Genomic DNA, 20,157 nt, shown 5'->3' with positions numbered 1-20,157 from the left:
TGTTGACGTAATGATTGTTGGCTCCTCCCCTCAGGTGTTCATCGATCCGCCGCACAGCGATATTAATTACATAATACAGTCATTTGTTTCTTTTTTTTAATATTCGATTGGACACTGGTTTGACGTTTACGTCGATGTTCGTTTGTCGTGTAATTTTGGACAGGTTAAGTCAGCTTGTTTTTGTCGTAATTGGATTAAGTGAAAGGTGTAAACCGATAATAAAGTGATGTTGATCAATTTTCCCCCCTCGCCGCCGCGCCGGAAGTACGTATTATTGCCATGTATTTGATCTGTCGGTTAAAGTGGGGTCCTCGTGCGCGCGCAGCTTTGGCCATTTTGTCACAATATTAACCTTTTGTTGTGATGTGTCTATTGCGATGAATAATGTCGTTTTTAGTGTCGTTATTTCGCGGTTTAACTAAGTCGTCGGCACGCAGCAAGTCGTTTTGGGTGCAGTGATGGTGGGCGACGTCGGCTGAGCCGCCCCCGGTGCAGTGTTAGGAACCGTTGGCCAACCGCCACTAACTGTCAGAACTTAGCGTCGCTTCGTGTCGGGGGCGGCGACCGGGCCCCGCGAGCAAAATGGCGGCGTGAAAAGCACAATGTGCGAGCCCGAGGAGGTGCCCCAGAGCGTGTGGTCGCGATGGATCCTCGACGCCATCCGCAAGATCCGCTCCCAAAAACAGCGGCCGAGCGTCGAGCGCATCTGCCACGCGATCCGTCAACATCACAACTACCACGAGGACGTCGTGGCGGAGCATCTGGAGGCGGCGGTGAAGGAATGTGCCGTCCTCAAGGTTTTCAACAAGGGCCAGAGCTCCTACAAAGACCCTGGAGGGCTCCAGAGTCGCACGTTGCGCATCGAGAAGGGCACGGACCTGAGCAAGGTCGTCGCCAAGGCGGTGCGCGAGCTGGGGGAGCGGGATGGCTCCTCCATCAAGTCCATCGAAAAGTACATCAGGCAGAGTCACACTGTCGTCGAAGGACCCGATGTTGACCTGAAGAATGTGCTGCGGATGGCCGCTAAGCGCGCCGTCGGAAGGAATCTCATCATTCAAGATGGAAAGAATTACAAATATAACTACAACCACCAGAGCCCTAGCTCGAAAAAGAAGCAGGAGGCGGCTAAAAGGACAGATGATTCGCAAGATGCCGTCAAGGTAGGACACGTGCATTCGCTTTCCGTCGCTCGGGACATTTTCCCTAGACCCAGATTTGACATTTCACGGGGTTTTGTAGGTTAGGAAATGTCATGGTGCCGAAAAGGCGCCAACTGGATGCTCCAGATGTTTGCCGCCTTTTTAGACGACTTGATTGATGCGAACCGGCGGCATTTCCTGATTAAAAACAACAAACAAAAACACATTTTGACTCCAAAGCTTCAAAATTGACAATAAAAAACGCCCATATTGCAGACAATTGTTTTCTAATCCCCTCATTATAATTTTTTTTTAATCTAGTCGAGCCCACTAGATCACCCGCAATTAAAGAATGCAAATAACAAAACAAAATCAACAAAAATCCGATAATTAAACGAGTGTCAGTCTATTATGAAATTGTGTTTTGACTGTTTACATTGCATACAGGGTGTCACGATTCTTCCATTTCTTATCGTTTTGATTGATGACGACAGTGGTTGACATCTACACAATTAATTCAATTCCGTGTCAATATTTATAAGTTCTTCATGTAAATAAATTAGAAAACTCGACAAGTCGCCGGTGTGGGCATTTATTGACGACATTTTTTTGTTACCGACGAGTGGGAAGGTTTTTCTGTATCATATTTGCTCCCCTTGTTTTTCTGACGTCAAGGACAACTCGTCTGATTGTAAAACTTTTTCTCTTATTTTAACATTAGTTTTATCATCTAACAAAAGATCGTAAAGTGACATTCCAACAAATAGCGAGAAAGCACAATTACATTTTCCGTAAATGCAAAGTGACAATAACTTAAATATTAACGATGCTATAAAACTAAAGAGAAAGTATAACATGTTTCGTTTAAAAAGGATTTGTGGTTGGCACGTGGGAATTTTTCAATTGTTGGGATCACGATTTTAAAAAAGTATGTTTGCAGTGACAGGAAACGTTGATTAAATATTAACTTTTGACTTTAATAACACAAAACAACGATTACTTGGTTGTTATATCATGAGGCTTTAATAATAATATTAATAATCAAGTTGGCCGTGAGTTGCACCAAGTGCTAACCCTGTAGGTTTTAGTTTTCTTTTGCATTATTTGATGTTAGCCTTATCGTTATCGAAGATAACAGATTAAAAGAAAGAAAAAGAACGCCAATGAAATAAACGTGCGAATCTCCCGCCAAAACCTCGGCTCTCCTTTCAACATTCTCTCCAGAGACCGGTTCTTGTTATTATGATGTATGAGTGCCTTCGATCCGATGCCTATTTATTGATTCAACGCCTCGTTCGCTCTTTAGCGAGTTTATATCATCGACAATTAAAACGACAACATTTCCGCGTTTCACCAACATGTGAACGATTCGGGAAATAAATTCCACATCTGCGTTTTCCCAGAAAAAAAACTCGTCTCCCATCAAACTCCGCTCTTCTTTTCTTTTTTTTCGTTGTTCTTCCAGGTGTTCGCTTTTGCAACGTTTTAATTAAAGGTCGCAGATACCCAAGAAAGTTTATGGAATTTTCTCTTTGTTCCACGTATGACCTTACAAAGTGATTGTTGTCGGGACTCGTGTCGAACGCAGCTTCGCGGATTTTCGGTGTATTTTTTGTGTTGCTTTGTTCGTGAATAAATTATTCGAACGATCTCATCTTGTTTGTCATTGTTTATTGGTTGTTTGCGAGACGATTATGAGAATATGACGTGGGTTGGAGTGATTCACGTGGACTTTTCGAGGAAGTGTGAACGAAGCTTTAGGTCATTGATACATTTTTTTTGGGGATTTTGGTATGGGCGTGTTGGAGCAGGTTCTACCGACGTTTATTCGAATTCTAATATTTTTTTCCTAGCGGTGGAATTTCTGTGGAGATTGTCCTAGTTCGCTATTTCCTCGTTGGCGTAATCTTTACGAGTTTGCGAAACGTTTATCTGAAAGTGGATTTACAAACATGTAATCCCTTTGGACAGGTTGAGAGTGTGAAATTTGGTCCACTCGAGCCGGATCCTGTATACACGAAGAACAAAAGAATCCGCCGCTTGTAAACAACTCATAATTTCGCTACCGACTCGGTCTTATCTCCTTGATCTTGTACCTCTCGTAAACTAACCTATAAAATCATCAAACACTACCGAGAAGTTATCTCGATGTTCATCCACCTGACTTCCGCTGTCAGTTTCCGTTCCCGCGCCACCTATAAAAAAATCCATATTCAAACCTCTCCCCCCCTCGAGGGCGGCTTTGGAGTAATTTTCCATTCGTTCTTCGCGAGTATAACCGTTTAGAAAGAAAAAGAGGAATTAGTTGAGCAGATGGCGTTGTTTACATGTTTAACGAGACCAATCATGCGCACTTTTTTTGTTTTTGAACACCCTTGTGCATATCGATCACCGACCCCGTATGGATATGAAAATAAGTGCACCTTTTATATCGATTTCAAATAAAAAGTGGCCGGCGTGACGTGGAGGAGTGAGTCATTCTGATTGGTCACGCGGAAATCGAGAAGATGTAAGAGAAGAATTTACATACAGGTGGTCGGCACGTTGAGGTTTCACCTGGTGCGCTGGTTCAATGGTTGTTTTTTGGTTGCGAGTTGAAAAAAGATCGATTTTTTCTAGCGAGCCGTCACAGATGGCAAGGAAAAAAGGGGGCAAAAAGTTCGGAAACAAAGCCGTCTATTAATAATAGTCTATTTGTGTCTGAGTTGACTTTGTCTCTTTTGGTGTAGATCTAAAACGGAGTAATATTCTGACGGTTTGAAGTCTGGTCCATGGAGCCGGATCAAAGCACATACACATGTTTTCTTGCGAAATTTTCTCTGCGCTAGTTGGCCCAATTCGGGGGTTTGTTTCCCTTTGGCACTTTCACTCCACGCACCGCCGCCACCACTAATCACTTCGATCTGCCGCCAAACGACGTTTCGTCAGCCGTCATCAGAATCACGTGCTCTGTGTCGACGTGGAAACGTTCCTTTCCTATAAAATATCGACCGATATCATCCATCCCCTCGAATGATGGTCAATTCCCACGACAAAACAGTTTACCGTTCTTTACGTTTACGGGATGTCGTGTTTGTGCTACAAGCAGAGGGAATCCGTCTTGAGCTTCGTCAAAGGCGGGCCACTCATCGAGGATGATCTCCCAGCGTCGATCAAATTCCAGGTAGAAGAGAAACCACGAATTTAGCCCGAGATCGAAATTTTTGTCTTGGTCACGTTTATTTGTGTCATATTTTTCGTGCAATTTCACCCAATTTTTCCCTCTGCAAAAATTCCGTACTGAAAATAAAACACTATCGCCATGGCGCCCGTTTTGCCGCCGACCAATCAATTGGCGCTTTTTTCGCGAAGGCGTCGCCGTCGGCTAAAAAAAACTCTGAAGCTACATCAAATTTTGTCTTCGGGACGGGGGGAGGCACCGAGAGCAATAACGTTATTCTCTTATTTTTGATTTGCGCGATGGAATGCGCCGCCGCCGATATTGCAATCTTTGTTTATTTTTAAAAGTTGGATTTTTTCGTGAGATGTGGACATACATAGTGTCCGTTGTGTGCTTTGTTGTGTTCATAAACCGATGGGAATTTTTTTTCATGGGGAGAATCGTAAGAGAACGTCAGAGCATTTTTTACAACGAAAGAATCGAAGAATTGAACAGGAAGTTGTTGAGGGAGCTCTTCCTCGCTGGCGCGTTTCAGGTAACGATAAAAAGAACGATAAATTATGCATCGATACGAACAATTAAGAGTCGCTATTTATCGGGTTGACACGCGACGCTATTAAAATTCGTGACGTAAAATAGTGGAAAAACTCTTAAATAAGTAACTGCAATCGTAATTATAGAGCAGCTGTCTTTGATACAGGAGGCGTATTGATTAAATTTCAATTACGATGAAAAATTTATCATTTTTTGCTCATGATTTATTGATGATGCAACGATCAGTTTGAAGCGACGTCGCGATTTGGAACAATTGTTTCCATTTTTTATGATGTTGGCAACACTGTTTTTTGATTGAGTGATTCCACGGGTTCACGTGTCTAAAATGACAATTTAATGAAAGAAAAAAGTCAAGTTCGATGCGATCAACAGGTGGGGGCGGGGGAAAATGCGATTTAGGGTCGTTTGAGGGCGGCGCAGATTCGTGGCTTTCTGGGGCAATTCGCCCGGTTCATGTCAAATTTAATGGGGAGCGCGGTTTGGGGAAAATATCGCTGCGGAGGGAATTTGAACGCGGTTTCTATTATTGACAACAATTGACAGGTAAAAGCTCAAAATCTTGACATGTTTTATCATAAATGTCAATTCCTTAGTAACCAAATTGATAATGACAAAAGTTGTGTGAAGGTTGACAGAATCAGTCATTTGATTGGTTGAAAGGCAAGCGTGGCCTACTGTGAAAATTGGTGGCTAAATGATAATTGACAGCAGTCATTTGTCCCCCGAGTTGGCAGTAGCGCACCGCCGCCTCTGATAAGTCCCATAATTTATTTACGTGTCAAACAAGTAACAATAGAGCTAAACACTTAATCACTTGACCCAATACTCGATAAAATCAGCAATACACCACCGAACAAAAATCAATCATTTTCCCCTCTGGTTGAACCAAGACACGTGGTACAAACTCCGCCTAACGCGTCCACGATTGGTCAACGAATAAAAAGGGTCCTCGGACTTTTTATAAACACCACATATTTTTAAAATACCGCGTGGGCTCATGAATGTTCTACGACAATTATTATCGAACGAGAACGCAGCTGCTGACAGGGGATCTGCCCAAAACTGACCCGAATCGACGAATTGTAACAAAAAACGACGAAATTATCGCAGCAATGTTAATTTAATCGAGCACCTGTCGATTAATAGCGGCGTAAAATGAAAACAATTATTATCGATCCACGCAAACTCTTATCGTTGATTTCCGGTTTCGTTCTGGAAGTAATTTTATCGAGGATCAACAAGTGTCGAAGTGTCAAAACGATTAGCACGCTTGTAATTATTGGATTTTGAGCGGTTTGGAATCAAGTGGCGAACGAATAAAGTAAATAATCCCTGTTTAGCGTGTCAACAGCAAAGACGATAATTTGTGGTCAGGTCTTAACAACCCTCTCTTTCCAGACCCCGGCGCCCCTGCCAATCTGCACGGAATGCCTCGGCACCGAATCCAAGAACCGCAACGGAGTCCCCGAGAAACTCAGCGCTTGTTCGGAATGCGGTGCTTTGGTTCATCTGACTTGTACTTCCGCAGGACCAGAATTGGCCACCCTACTCGCAAAAGGTGGAAAATGGTTCTGCGAAGATTGCAAGACCTGCGACGGTTGTGGTATGAATAAAACATCGCCTTTTCTGTGGTAATATTGTTCTTATTGTGGTTTTTTCAGGCAACACGGGAGTGTCGACGTGTTTGCTCTGCTGCTGCAGTTGCGAAAGAAATTACCACATGGACTGTCTGGATCCGCCCGCCGAAAAGAAACCCAAGTGTCCGTGGAGGTGTAGGCACTGTTTGGGGCATCACGATAAGACGCGGAAGTCGGACGCCAGTAGTAATGTTAAGAAAAAAATCGATAAGGTCAGGGAGAAGATTAAAGACAAGAGTCAAAAGTAAGTGGAAGCGTGCAGTAATTTGCTTAATTGTTTACGACAATTAAAGGAATTTCCCACGTCGTAAACAAATTAAAAAATTAAATTAGATTATAAAATTGCAAATTGTTCGGTGTAAATGACGCGTTTGGTTGAACATGGTTGTGTTTTTGCAGATCGAAGGATGGCAGCACTGGTCCGGGCGCCGGCACGATAACAACGACACCGTCATCGAAGGGTAACCGTAAGAGCCGAATACCAGCGACACCTCAGGCGTTTGACAGTGACGAAGAAAACAGCGACAGCGACAATGAGGGTACGCCATCCCCCGCCACATCACATCATCATCTCCAAACTCCAGCCTCCCAAGTCCATTCCTCCAATACCACAACCGACCGCCTAGAAACCTCCGACCGAATGTCCAAAGAGAAACAAAAGTTCTTCAGATCGTCTGCTTTCAACAAAAAGCAAGAGAAACCGAAAAAACAACAGACTAAAAAACCCAAAGCCGATCCGAAGAAGAAGAAAGCAGAGTCGTCGAGTTCGGAATGCTCGAGCAGCAGCGACTCCGATACAGACTCTTCAGTGGAGCCATCGAATTCTCGATCTAGCATTAAAATCCCTAGTATTTTCACTAGTAATGGTAAGAAGATGGAGACTTTTGGGAGTATCAGCGGCATAACGATGGATAAAGATAAGCCGTGGGGTTTCGCCGTCGCGGCGGCCGAAGCCAAGAAGAGAGAGTTGGCGAGTAAAGAGCCTTTGACGTTTGATAGCTTCAAGACGCTCGATGGTAACGGTAATAAGAGTTTCTTTTCGTCGCTGGTCGACGACAAGAGCTCCAGCAACTCGAGTAGTGGTATTGATAAGTCGAAACCAGGTTTCGGTCAGCTACGCGGTCTCTTCGACGGCTTGAGTCACCTCTTCGCCGCCGCTACCGAAAACAGATCGAGTCGTTCCGCTCCCAACTACAATCTCAATCGACGGACGAAGAACGTCGACGACGTCGAAGAGGAGAAGAATCGCAAACGTGCGAATCCTTCTCCCGCTCCTATCGAACCGCCCAAACAGAAACTTCCTAAATGTCCTTCCGTTTCGTCTTCCGGCATGTTCACATCCCGTTCTTCCTCACAAGAGAGCAACCAGCCTACGATGACGCCCTCTAACCTCGTAAAGACGGCGGTTTATTCGAAACGTCACGAACTAGAGAGAAGGAAAATTAAAAGCGATGGAGGGTTGGGTGCGGTCGGGTTCGGACAAAATGCGAGCGAGGATGTTCGAATGAAAAAACGCAATCTTATTGCGGAGGCCACACAGACAAACCATCATGCTATGTCGGTGACGCCGACGCCGATTACTACCAACAATCAGACCGGTAAGATCGGAAATCCGTACCTCTCTGCCATATTCACGAGTTAAAGCTTCCTGATATTCCGATTCCTTTTCGTACCCTAAACCTTTTATTTTTTCGATTTTTTTAAGTAAACGCTTAAGTGACTACGGTCATTCCGTCTTAAATCGTCACAAAAATTCTTTTACAGGGGATTTTTTTTTAACATTCGGTGAGTCACTTTATTCTAAAATTGTTTTCACCTGTTCATGATTTTTTTTATACGTTTTTTCCTAGGCGCTTTTCGACGATTTAAAAATGTATGAACGTAACAAGGCACAAATTGCTTTATTATCTCGACGATGTAAATTTCATTGTTGATTCGAAAACTGAAGTACTGAATAAACAAAAGCATCTATTAGTGTATTATTCCATATATTACATGTATTTGTTTTATTATTAATGCATTCCCGGAAACTCGTTCATTTTTTGTCAAAACCGGCATATTATTTTGTTGAACGAAAACCACAATAACATTTATATGCAACCGCAATTTGAATGAAATATTTACAGAGTCCGTAGGTTGTTAATATTGGTAATTACCCATTGATTTTATGTGCATTAATATTCATTCGTATCCGTTTCTCGTCTTTGTTTCTTTCCACGACGATTTAAGATGGAATGACCCCAATCCGACGCTGACCGCATGTGACTTGGTGTGGTAGTCTTACTTATTTTGAGCACCGAGTGATTCTTCACTTGTAACCTCTAACCTAAACAAGTGAAAAGTCGCTCCGACTGGATCCCGGTTCGCTTGCACCTTACATTGAACACATTCTGAGATTACTTGTCTGATTGGCTAGCTCAGGAAGTGACCGTAATGCTTTTAACTAATCAGTTTAGAATCAAATAACATTGCGTTTTTCTCATACAACAACTCGATGCAACTAGCATGTCATCTAATCAACCGGTTATGGTGGGTTTTCCTTCCCGACACACCCTTTTCATGTGTTTTTTCCTCTTGTTTCAGACGAGGTGAAGCCGCCACAGCTGCCTCCAGGAGTCACGCAGAAAGACGTGGATTTGTTCAAGGAAACACGAGAGAAAGCCAATGCATCCACTGCTTTGTTACCACCTGGTGCCACGTTTGTGACGTCGCCGTCGCTGGCGATGTCGTCTCAAGGCCGGTGTCCGGCGGCGATAGAGTTCGGGAAGTACGAAATACAGACGTGGTACTCGAGTCCGTTTCCTCAAGAGTACGCACGGTTACCGAAATTGTTTCTTTGCGAGTTTTGTTTGAAATATACCAAGAGCAAGGCCGTCTTGGAAAGGCACCAGGACAAGTGCACGTGGAGACATCCACCGGCGACTGAAATCTACAGATGTGGAGAGTTGTCGGTTTTCGAAGTCGATGGAAACGTCAATAAAATCTACTGTCAGAATCTCTGTCTCCTCGCGAAGTTGTTCTTGGATCACAAGACTCTCTACTACGATGTTGAGCCTTTCCTGTTTTACGTCCTTACGAAGAATGACAAGAAGGGCTGCCACTTAGTGGGGTACTTCTCCAAAGAGAAGCATTGTCAACAGAAGTACAATGTTTCGTGCATCATGACCATGCCTCAGTATCAACGCCAAGGTTTCGGGCGGTTTCTAATTGACTTCAGTTATCTGTTATCGAAGCGCGAAGGACAACCCGGAACTCCTGAAAAACCCCTCTCTGACCTGGGGCGTGTCTCTTATTACGCTTATTGGAAATCGGTGGTCCTCGACTACTTACACACCCACCGCAACGGCAAACTCAAACTAACCGATATAAGCAAAGAAACGGGAATGTATTGCCACGACATCGCTCTTGCTTTACAGCTCCTGGGGTTCGTCCGTTGCACCTCCTCCGAGTCAGGTCGCAAAGTTGTCTTATGCGTGGACTGGGCGAAAGTTGACGCACATGCAGAACGCGCTGCCAAAAGCAAAACCCGAATAAAAATTGACGTGGAGTGTCTCAGATGGACGCCACTTCTCACCCCCACAGTCAACCCCTTCAGAGAAGAGAAATCAGACGGGGAAAAAGACAACACCCCCATGGAAACCGCCGACATTATCATTCCTCAGCCGGAGAAAATCATCATCGAGACGCAACAAGGCGTCAAGATGAAGAAAGGACGGAAGAGGAAAGTCAGCGCGAATCCCAAGACTCCGAAAACACCGAAGATCGAACCTAAAACCCCAACTCCTCTTGTTACGCCGCAGAACAACAAGAACGAAGAAGTTGAAGTGACTTCGTCTGGACGGAAGAGGACGAGACCTAGTAAATACAACGAGACCACGTTTGCGGATGTTAAAGTGAAACCCCACGAAAACAACAAGCGGAAGCGTGGCGAAACAGAATCTGAAGTTCCGGAGAAGAAGTTGAAAACAGACCCGGAAGTAAAATTAGTAAAGTGCGATGATGAAATCGTCAAGATGCAGGCGATTAAAGAGACGCCACGGCCAAAACGCAATGTCGGTCAGAATAAGAGTAAAGTGGTTGGAGAGAGGTGGTCGCAGCGGCGAGTGAAGAAACAACAAGAGAAGAAGGAGGACGAGGAGAAGGCGGAAGAAGAAGACGAGGAAGAGGAGGCGGAGAAACCTGAAGAGCCTGAGGAGAAAGTCGAAGCTACGCCTGTCTCAAAAACACCCAAACCTAGAAAGAAGCGACCATTCGTGAAGAACAAAGCTAAGAAGCAAATGACTCTTCCTGAGATGATCAAGAATAAATTGCAAAGGGAGAGCGAGAGCGAAAGTTTGGTATCTGAAAAATCCGACGACGACAGCGAAAAGAAAGAAGAGACAGTTGAAGCAAGAGTGAAGAGTACGAAGCACAGTCGAATCTCAACAGAAGAAGATTCCAGTGCCGAAGCCGACGACGAGATGGAGAAAGACGAGTTGGCGCCTAAAGCCTTCGAGGTTTCACCCAACACCAAATACAAACTGCCTAAAACAAGTCCGTCGAAAGAAAAAGTGGAGGCTGTGCGGAAAGACATTCAAAAAGAAGAGACTCAAAAGGAGGAAGTTGAAAAACCAAAGTCTCCAACGGTCTACTCGTCAACCACTTCCGAGTCCGAAACGGAGATTGATGGACAGAAAATTAAGACCATTCACAAAGAGATCTTGGAAATTTCCAAACAAAACGTAGTAGTGAGCAGTCCGGTGAAAAAGGAAGAAGTTTCGGCCAAGCCTGAAGACAAACTCGAACCAACACCACCTGTAGAAGCTAGTCAGAAAGTCGAGGACCCACCTGTGATTGAAAAGACCACAGAACCTATCGAATTTGATCGGAAATCCTCGGATATGGACATCGAAAAACTGGATGACGATAGAAATAAAATTGTTGTCCAACAACCAACTGAAGTCGTTCCGCCGTCACCACAAGTCGCCGCGCCGTCACCGCAGGTCGTCGAAGAAAAACCCAAAGCAGAGCCGGAACCTGAACCGGCTCCAAAACCAGAAGTGGTGGTCGTCGAAGAAAAGAAAGTTGAACAAAAACCGCCAACACCTCCTCCAGAAAACGTCCCCGTGATCATGGAAAAGAAGTCACCAAAGAGCGAACCACTAAAAGTAGAAACGCCGAAACCCCCCGAACCGGTGATTGTGGAAACTAAAGAACTTAAACCGAAAGAGAAGGAGAGTTTGAAACCTATTTCGAAGGTTGAGACTAAACCTAAGGAAGAGAAGCCACGTCATCATGAGAAACCAAAGCCCAAAGTTCACGTAGAAAACGAAATTTTGCCGAAGACGGATTACGGAATGGCGGCGCCGCAGAATTACCATCATATGCCGCAGCCGCAGTATAATCATCAGTGGCAGTGGGGGCTGCCGTGGGACAAGTCAATTTACTATGATCACACGAAAAGAGATTACGCTGGTTATCCGATGCCGCCACTACAGTTCCCACATCTGGATATGCTGCCGAAACAACAACAACAACAGCAGCAGCAACAACAACAACAAAGTTGTGAGAAAGAGAAGCTGAAAGCTCACAGACACGAATCAAAAACTAAAACGAGCAAAGAAAGCAAAGAGAAGACGTCGTCGCCGAAAAAGGAAGAGAAAAAGACGAGGAACGATGAACCGAAAATCTCTTCTTGTGCGGTGGAAAAAACACCTGATAAGCTCGCTAAACCTAAGAGTGACGAGGTACAAAAACTTGATGTGGTGGAAACCGCTCCTTCACACCAGCTACCTCAGCAGCAGCCGCCTCCACAGCCGATGACTACTCCTTCGATCAAACATACACCTCCGACTCCCTCTTCCGCTGATAATATCCCATCAATGGGTGTCTACACTCCTGACTCTACGACGAATTCCGTGCACAGTTTGCATTACGGACAGTGCGATCTCGATGTTGCTCAATTAGGTCTCGAATCGCCAGCGTCCATTTCTAGCGACATGGCGTCGCAGAATTCCGTAGAACCCGTCAGACCGCCGTCGGTTTTACCCGTTAGCGCAGCTCCACCACCGCAAACCAACTATGATTGTAGCGTCCAACACAACTTGCAACAAAGCGGTTTACAGGTACGATCATGGCCGTGTTGTTTTCCGTTGATTTAATGTTTTTGTAGGTGCAGCAAAACGCAGCCGTGCCGGCGTCGAGTCCTACTGTTAATGCCGCCCCCATGCAGATGCCCCACCAATCTAGCTCGAGTAAGCGCCAAATGCAACAGCCCAGAAACCGATCCAGTACTCCGTCGACTAACAAGCAGCCAAGCATGAAGTTGACACCTCCTGCTCAACAGCACACCTCCGTCCAACAGCAACAACAGCCGCAAAACCGACAGAGGGCGACTCCTCCCATCGCCCAACCTCACCAACACATGTTAGCGAGTCCCACTCAGAACCAACAAGTGCAACATCAGATGCAACAACAGCATCATATGCACCAAGTCGCTATGCATCAGAGCTACACCCATCACGCTCAGTTGAGCGCCTCGCCCATGCATCAACACCCTCATCATCCGCATCATTCGGTCATCAACTCGGGAAATTATATACCGGTAGCAGTGAGCACCCAAGGGTTCCCCGCCCAAGGGACCAGTACTTATGTGAGTGTACCCATGACCACAGTTATCCAACACAGAATGACAGCTCAACAAAGTTTGGGCGCGACGCATCAGAAACTTGCGCCGTCTCCCTCATGTGCTGTCACTAGCGGCACGAACTTTTACATACAGACTAACCCGCATCCGCACGCTCACACCCCTACGCCTGCGCCCACCCCAGTGCCCACACAGGGAAACCCCGGCCAAGGTGGTAATTCCAGTTGTAGCCTCGCAAAGTTGCAACAATTGACGAACGGTCTGGAGATGATGCCTCCAAACTCGTGTAGCACAATGACGCCGCCTCCGGCAACGATGACTTTATCCCCGCCTCCGACGCACCACCCTCACGCCACCATGACTCCTCCCCCGACCCACCAAATGATACAGAATCAGACAGTGAGGAACTTGGCTCCATCACCGTCTGCGATTCAGTCTCCCGTGTTGGGATACCATCACAAATACTACCAAACTAACATGAATGTGAACCAACTGGGTGGAGCAGTGACACCACCCATCGGTCAGAATCTGGGACGATCAAGAAACTCGTCGAACGTATCGGTGCAACACATGCAGACGACGTCGAGTCGAGTGAGTCCGAATGTCGCCGCACTGAACCCCATGTACAACTCCCTCAACGGGTATCGGATGGCGGCGCAACAAGCACCAGGTCCAGTGACCGGTTACATCACCAACACCGCCGCTGGATTCATCAATAACGCGCAGATTCCCATGCAAATGGGCGTCATGAATATGGCACAGACCCAATATCAAGACCCGGCGGCGATTCAGAGGGCTCAACAAAATACTATGTACACTTACGGTTACATCAACAGCGGCTTGATGCAACCTTTGAACGGGACAATGAGACGTTAGTGTTAGTGATTTCCAGTGATATAACGACGAGTTTGTTCGGTTTTTACTTTGTTGAAATTTTTTCGTTGAAATGCCTTATCTGGTAAAACGTCGGTTTTTTCGCAGGGCTGTGCAGGCTACATGATCTGATTGTAAAAAGAAATAAACTGTTGTGTTGTTGTACATACAAGGGACACCTTGAGTTTATTTGTTGTTTATTTGATCGGCCTGATCAAAATGCAGATTTTATTAAAACTGGATATTTTATAAGATTTTTGAAAAGTTTAAGAAAATTCATAGACGTTCGCAACGCTTATTTTACGAAGCAAAAGACTAAGGTATTGTGTACATTAAGAGTATTAATTTATTTCATATTGTAAGATATTGTAAATTTTGTGAATATTAATTAAGTCACATTTAAACAGGGACAAGGTTTTGAGCTCCGTAGTTTTATTTCACAAACTGTTAACTCGAACTAATATTGTTTTTTCTTTTTCTTGTAAATTGCAATAGATTTAATGATAATCAAAAAATACAACTAATAAAATAGTCGTAAGTGTTTGATGTTTTATCACTTATTTTTATTTCGTGTAGCACTGTGATTAGATTTGTTAGCTTGTTTCTTTAACATTGTGTATGAGCAATTTCGCTGTATATTAAAATTTGTATAACTACATGATATTAAAAAATGTTAGTTTTTACGTCGCACGTTTCTTTCACCTCCAAATCGCACTCGTAAAGTTACGTCACCAAACTCGAATCAAAACGCTGCTGCCATAGCAACAAACGCAAAGTTAGAGGGTTATTCAAACAAACTGAGACAAATTGCGCCCTTTATTATAACTTCACCAGTGCAACGATATAAAAATCTAAGTACACGTGTTTTGTGGCTTATTTCTAAGGCTGAAAACTAGGCTTCCCACTAAAAGTACATCCACTACGTTGTACGACTTCCGAGGCGGCCCAAATGCCGCACCTCACGCAAACATCGAGACTTTGCCCCTGGATGTACTGCGATAAAAATCCTCCGGCGAAGGCATCACCGGCGCCGTTGGTGTCAACAAGTTGCTCTCTGCTCAAGACATCTACAGGGAATTCGGTGATTTTCCCATCGCGAGCTAGAATTACCGGATTGTGACCTGTCGTAATCACACAAACTCGCGATCTATTCTCATTCTGTTTAGGGAGGTTGCAGATTTTCAGAGCAATTTCTTTTAAGTCTTTGGTGCCGAAGTTTTGTTCAGTAGCAAAGGTCTCGGCCTCCTAAAAACACAACCGTTACGAAAACTCGCATTTTTTATCGTGTTGCATAAATGATAATATGACCTTGACTTATGATAAGATTACCGTTTCGTTCCCGAACAACAAGTCAATGTAAGGCATAGCTTGCATCAGGGGCTCTTTATAGAACTGTGAAATAAAAGGGGCGCTGAGATTCATAATAAACGGTCTATTGTTAGCCAGAGCGTGCTTGGCGACTTCTAGAATGCTCGGGGGGCTAACAGTGAGAAAGAAACCCTAAAAACAAAATTGAGTAAAAACACCCCTAAAAAAACAAACCTTACAGAAATATAAAAGTACTGCGCGTTCTCTATCAACTTCCGATTCGCCGGATGTCGTATATGATCCACGGTGAAACAGTTCGCCGCCGCCAAGTTTGCACACAATGACCGATGCGTCCCTGTAATTAAAACGGCACAAGTCCCCGTAGGAACAGTGTCATTAAACTGGTACACTACATTAACCCCATCTGCTTGAGCCTTGTCTTTCAAAATTTGCGAATATTTATCGGTACCCACGCACCCAAAGAAAGTGGTCACTTTCGGCTTCTCAAGCAGCCACTGGGCTACTCTCAGCGTGTTTTGGACGCTGCCCCCAGCAATAAATTCCGCTTTGTATTGCTCCAGCAAATCAGAATTGAGATTTTTGTGGCTCTCATCGGCCAGAATTGCGTTGTTTTCCTTCATGTTGTATTTCTGAAGGAAATCTTTATCCACGGTGGCGGAAATGTCGAGTAAAGGGTTCCCCATGCCCAGGAGCAAGTTGTCTCTAAAAGTGGAAATTTCGAGTCACTCCGAAAGTGGGAGTTAAAACGTACCTTAGATTTTCACGCTGCATTTTAGTGGGTTCAGTTAACACGTTTTTTTAAGGGAATTGAACTATGGAATTGAAAGAAATGTTTGAACATAACCTCAATTTCTGAGTGGGGTCAACTAATGCTCGTGCGTGTGGTCGGCTCATTAAATATCATAACTGTTACAAAACCATTATTGTTATTATTTATAGTTTAGTTGTTGGCTAAGATTAGAGATAATGAATATTTAATAAGGTATTATGACGATTTAAGGCAAACTTACGGATTCCACTTGACTTGAGAAGGCAAAATTAAATTAAGACTCGCGATTGGTCCATTTAAACTGGTTTAGGAATTGGCGCGTAAAATGACCAGTGCTCTGGTGTAAAGATAAACGAAAAATGTAGCTCAATTGTTTGCTAAAGGTTGAAAAGTCAACACTATTTGAATAAGTATTGTTTTCTTTGGAGATTTTGTAATGTAAACAACGCAAACGGAAAATTTTCAAGAATTTGGTAGAGTAGGCAACCAATTATACACGTGCGTGCGGCCGCTACTCGACTACAGTAAGCGCAATGATGGCAGTTTGAGTTAAGTTTAAGATAATGAGCGAAATTCAAGGTAAATAGAAATTAGAGAGACTTTTAAACGTGTAAATGCCAAGATAATAAATAGAGCAGCTTGATCTTGAAGTGGTGATACAACAGCTAAAATATCCGGTATGGTCTAGTGGCTAGGATACCTGGCTTTCACCCAGGAGGCTCGGGTTCGATTCCCGGTACCGGAATCTTTTTTTGAAAAATTCTCAAAAGACGCAAAATTCAAACCTAATTATTTTACTAAAACAACGACTTACATAAACGCTGGACCCTGATGAGTGATCTCTGAAGGCTTTTTCTTCCTTCACCACCTAGAAAACAAAAGAATAAACATTATTTTTCAATTCAACAGAAAAATAAACAAACTTCTAGTGTTTGTTACCAACATGTTAGTTCAAGTGGCTTTGGAATGTAACAAGTTGTTGGCAACCATGCCTAGTTCTCAAAGCAGCTAAATAGGGCCTAGCGATTAGCAGATTGCAGCCGCATTTGGTGACGTATAAGCCTTTTATTCAATTGTACTATCGCGGTTTAGTAAAAAAAACAGTAGAAAATTGTAGTACCAACCCAAGTTTTTATGAATTGGCCACTGAGTATTTGACGTTATTAAAAAATAATAAAAAAAGGGTAAAAAACTTTTGGAGGAGCTGGGATTTGAACCCAGGACTTTCAGCATGCGAAGCAGACACTCTACCACTGAGTTACACCCCCTGTTGGTGGGGAGGTGTCCACCTGAGTACCTCACCAACACCTCACGAAGACGTGAAAAAATGTTAATGGCTCTCTTTATTCGATGTAATCTCGACAGAGAATTCTCTTTTGGACGCGACTTCCGTCCAAATTAATTTTATAAAAATAATTTCGCATTATTATGCACGTAAGAACATTACTCACTGTTTGTCAACATGAAATGCTGAGCATCTTCGTAATCTCTTTTACAATCTCATTAAGAATTCATAAGTTAAGAAAAATAAAGGAAGTACAAAAAATGTAAAAATAAGGTAAAAGAAAGCTCGTCCTCTCCTCACTAGACAAGAAGAAAATGTGAAGTACATTAAAAATTAATTAATACTCCGAGATGAGACTGAGATTTCTGCATCTCTGGGGTTTTTTGCGAAAGAGGAAAAAGGATGTGACAGCTATGACTGGAGGCGATGCTCGAAAGCTTACTAGGAAATAATAAGTAATTCGAGATGGATGGATAGATTTCAGGGCGATTTTGGGGTGGATAGGGAGGGTCATTGGGTTCTGTGCCAAGTGCTAAGTAAATACTAAAATTTCGCCATTTTTGCGTGGTCAAACAGCTCGAGATTTCAAACACAAAAGATCATTTCGCTACGTGTCTCTCGGCTCCCGCGCCAATTTACGAGCATGTGTTGTTGAAATTCTCACATGAATTATCGCACGTTTGCATGTGATTTACAATATTTATGTCCTCGAACAGCGCCTTGAAAAAGTGTTCGCAGAAGAAGCTCTCGGTTTTTCTTAATTATTCCGCGCGGAGCGGCTGAAATCAGCCAAATTAACATCAAAGCGAAATCGTCGAAATTTAAAGTGATAAGAGAGCCCTTTCAAAATTACAATTAAAGGCGAGTACAGAGTGCACAATCTATGAAGTAAGATGTAGGGAAAAGAAAAGAATTACTTTTATTGTCTCCACTTCTGCATTGTAAAGGGGTTGAACGCGCCACCCCTCCTCGCGAAGGGAGGTTTTTGCATGACAGGCCAAAGAAAACTTCTCTGGCAAATGTAGATAGAATTTCTTCATTTTGTCGCCTCTCTCCTTTCCACTCTCCATACACCCCATCCACCCTCTCTCTCCCGCATTCCTGTACACTCATCAAGTCTTGCGTATATTCTTATATTACAGTAACTAATCAGAGACGGACGCCCTCCTCCCTTTCTTTCTTTCTCTTTTTAATGAGCGTCGAAGCCTTAATTTCGCACAATCTTTCATGGGCTCCTTTTCCATCTTGCGTATTTACGGCACACGTGGCGGACGGGCTTAAATGTTCCGCTGTATTATGTGGAGGTCTAAGTTTTCAAACTTAAGAACTTGCAAAGAACTTTATTAAGTATGTGTACCTGATTTGTGGCCCGAGTCGGGGGAAACGACCACCAAAAAGAATTACAAAACGTGTCGTACTTTATATCCGCTTCATAGTTTCTTGTTTATCGCCTCAGACGACGAGGAGCGACTATGCTAATGCGGAAAACACCTATGACTCGCTGGAATGCAAGAAACTCAGAAATCTCGCCCGGCGCATCCACCATATTTCTAATTTTTGTGGCAAAAAAACTAGTTAATACCCTTTGATTACTTCCAAAAATGACCCTTTGTTTGGTAGTAATATTTCGTGTTTGGCTGTGGGCGGCTGCCCCTGCCGGGGGTGTAGTAGTTAGTTGGCCATTAAGGCAACGACCACAAACCATCCAATCCAACTGTAAACTGCAATGAAACATAATGTAATGAAATACCCCGTCAATATATCGGGGCGAGTCAGTTCGAAGCGAACAATTACAGGTAACTAATACTACTTGATACGTGTTTAAAGTTGGCTGCATTGTTTAGCGATGTGACCACAACACCCTCCAAGAATAATGGTGCAGGGAGGTCAAGTCAAACCAAGACAAATGGCATTCGCCGTCCAGGTTAATTCCTCTAGTTACAAACTTAAACGATCGCCGAATTCCTGAAACTTCTCCACCTCTAGTGACGGTCCACTCAGCAAATCCTGCTTGATTGTTAAGGATAGATCCTGTGGTCCTGCTGAGGAATTTCATAATCGACAACTTTGATATAAGACACATTGTGGACAGTCGTATTAATAAGGAAGATTTGTTGGGGAGCTCGACCGACCGTAAATATTCCAGGATGAGAGAAGATGACACTTGGAGCACCACCGATTAGATGGATCCTCATTTTAAATTAGCATTGTTTTTTTGAACCCTGACCTAAGAATCCTGGCAAATCTGACTTTCCCTTCTCTTTTAGTCCGCAATAAAAATAAAGGCTATACGGTTCATTTATTGCACCCTCGACTATACAATAGCTCAGATTCTATTATGCTTAAAAAAAGAACTCAACTATGATCATCCGACCATGAAAAATGCCGCAATGTATGATGTTGTGAAATATCTTCATCGATCAAATAAGCGAGTTTTAAGCTGCGCTTTGCAATCGAAATTAGCATTCTCGACGAAAAAACGACAACGGGGGAAAATCTATAGTCGTTATTAAGAAGGTGAGAGTTAAAAGGACAAGGAGGTATGAAGGTCGAAGCAGAAGAGAATTTTAAATTTCGCGCCGCATTTTAAATAATCATCAGTTCAAAGTTAGGACTAGGGAAATTTTTAAATAGTTGGCACCTTTCAAAGTTTCGAATGTCTATTACGAAATAACACATAAATAATTTTCAGCGCTTTTATCATTTGTGGATTATAAACCTTTAACTATTCATTAATAGTTATTTATGCACAAAGTCTGTAAAGTGATTCTTTATCGAACTAGTC

General features: G+C 43.5%; 2 protein-coding genes and 2 non-coding genes across 5 annotated transcripts; 2 read left to right on the top strand and 2 right to left on the bottom strand.

The window, feature by feature from the left end:
* The first annotated feature begins 75 nt into the window (after positions 1–75).
* enok (histone acetyltransferase enoki mushroom) lies at positions 76–14,672 on the top strand. Of its 2 annotated transcripts, none has more exons than XM_088040732.1 (6): positions 76–1,160; positions 6,253–6,457; positions 6,516–6,735; positions 6,891–8,089; positions 9,075–12,595; positions 12,643–14,672. In XM_088040732.1, exons 1-6 carry the CDS (start codon positions 603–605, stop codon positions 13,990–13,992), a joined length of 7,053 nt encoding a protein of 2,350 aa, XP_087896858.1. In that variant the 5' UTR covers positions 76–602; the 3' UTR covers positions 13,993–14,672. The 2 variants fall into 2 exon arrangements, with proteins under 2 accessions (XP_087896858.1, XP_087896859.1); XM_088040733.1 differs by having other exon boundaries at positions 81–1,160; positions 6,891–7,030.
* A 118-nt stretch (positions 14,673–14,790) lies between these two features.
* Positions 14,791–16,424, bottom strand: Adk2 (Adenosine kinase 2). Its single transcript, XM_088040763.1, has 5 exons — positions 16,329–16,424; positions 16,070–16,269; positions 15,537–16,020; positions 15,319–15,489; positions 14,791–15,234 (listed from the first exon to the last, which is right to left on the bottom strand). Exons 2-5 carry the CDS (start codon positions 16,087–16,089, stop codon positions 14,869–14,871), a joined length of 1,041 nt encoding a protein of 346 aa, XP_087896889.1. The 5' UTR covers positions 16,090–16,269; positions 16,329–16,424; the 3' UTR covers positions 14,791–14,868.
* A 336-nt stretch (positions 16,425–16,760) lies between these two features.
* On the top strand, positions 16,761–16,832 carry TRNAE-UUC (transfer RNA glutamic acid (anticodon UUC)). Its single transcript has one exon. It is a non-coding gene; the product is annotated as a tRNA-Glu (tRNA).
* Positions 16,833–17,283: 451 nt separating this feature from the next.
* TRNAA-CGC (transfer RNA alanine (anticodon CGC)) lies at positions 17,284–17,355 on the bottom strand. The gene has a single exon. It is a non-coding gene; the product is annotated as a tRNA-Ala (tRNA).
* Positions 17,356–20,157: the final 2,802 nt, after the last annotated feature.

This window comes from Gnatocerus cornutus, chromosome 7, assembly GCF_029298725.1.
Source record: "Gnatocerus cornutus isolate USDA-ARS CGAHR chromosome 7, icGnaCorn1.1, whole genome shotgun sequence".
NCBI lineage: Eukaryota > Metazoa > Arthropoda > Insecta > Coleoptera > Tenebrionidae > Gnatocerus > Gnatocerus cornutus.
Note: the sequence above shows the minus strand (reverse complement) of the source record. Positions and strands in the feature narration are given on the sequence as shown.

Bases quoted from the DNA above. Each gene is read 5' to 3' on its own strand.
- enok (XM_088040732.1), top strand. From the start codon at position 603: ATGTGCGAGCCCGAGGAGGTGCCCCAGAGCGTGTGGTCGCGATGGATC. The intron at 1,161-6,252 runs GTAGGACACGTG...CTCTCTTTCCAG, and splicing joins ATTCGCAAGATGCCGTCAAG to ACCCCGGCGCCCCTGCCAAT. The intron at 6,458-6,515 runs GTATGAATAAAA...TGGTTTTTTCAG, and splicing joins CAAGACCTGCGACGGTTGTG to GCAACACGGGAGTGTCGACG.
- Adk2 (XM_088040763.1), bottom strand. From the start codon at position 16,089: ATGCAGCGTGAAAATCTAAG. The intron at 16,021-16,069 runs GTACGTTTTAAC...TTCCACTTTTAG, and splicing joins ATGCAGCGTGAAAATCTAAG to AGACAACTTGCTCCTGGGCA. The intron at 15,235-15,318 runs GTAATCTTATCA...TTGTGTTTTTAG, and splicing joins TGTTGTTCGGGAACGAAACG to GAGGCCGAGACCTTTGCTAC.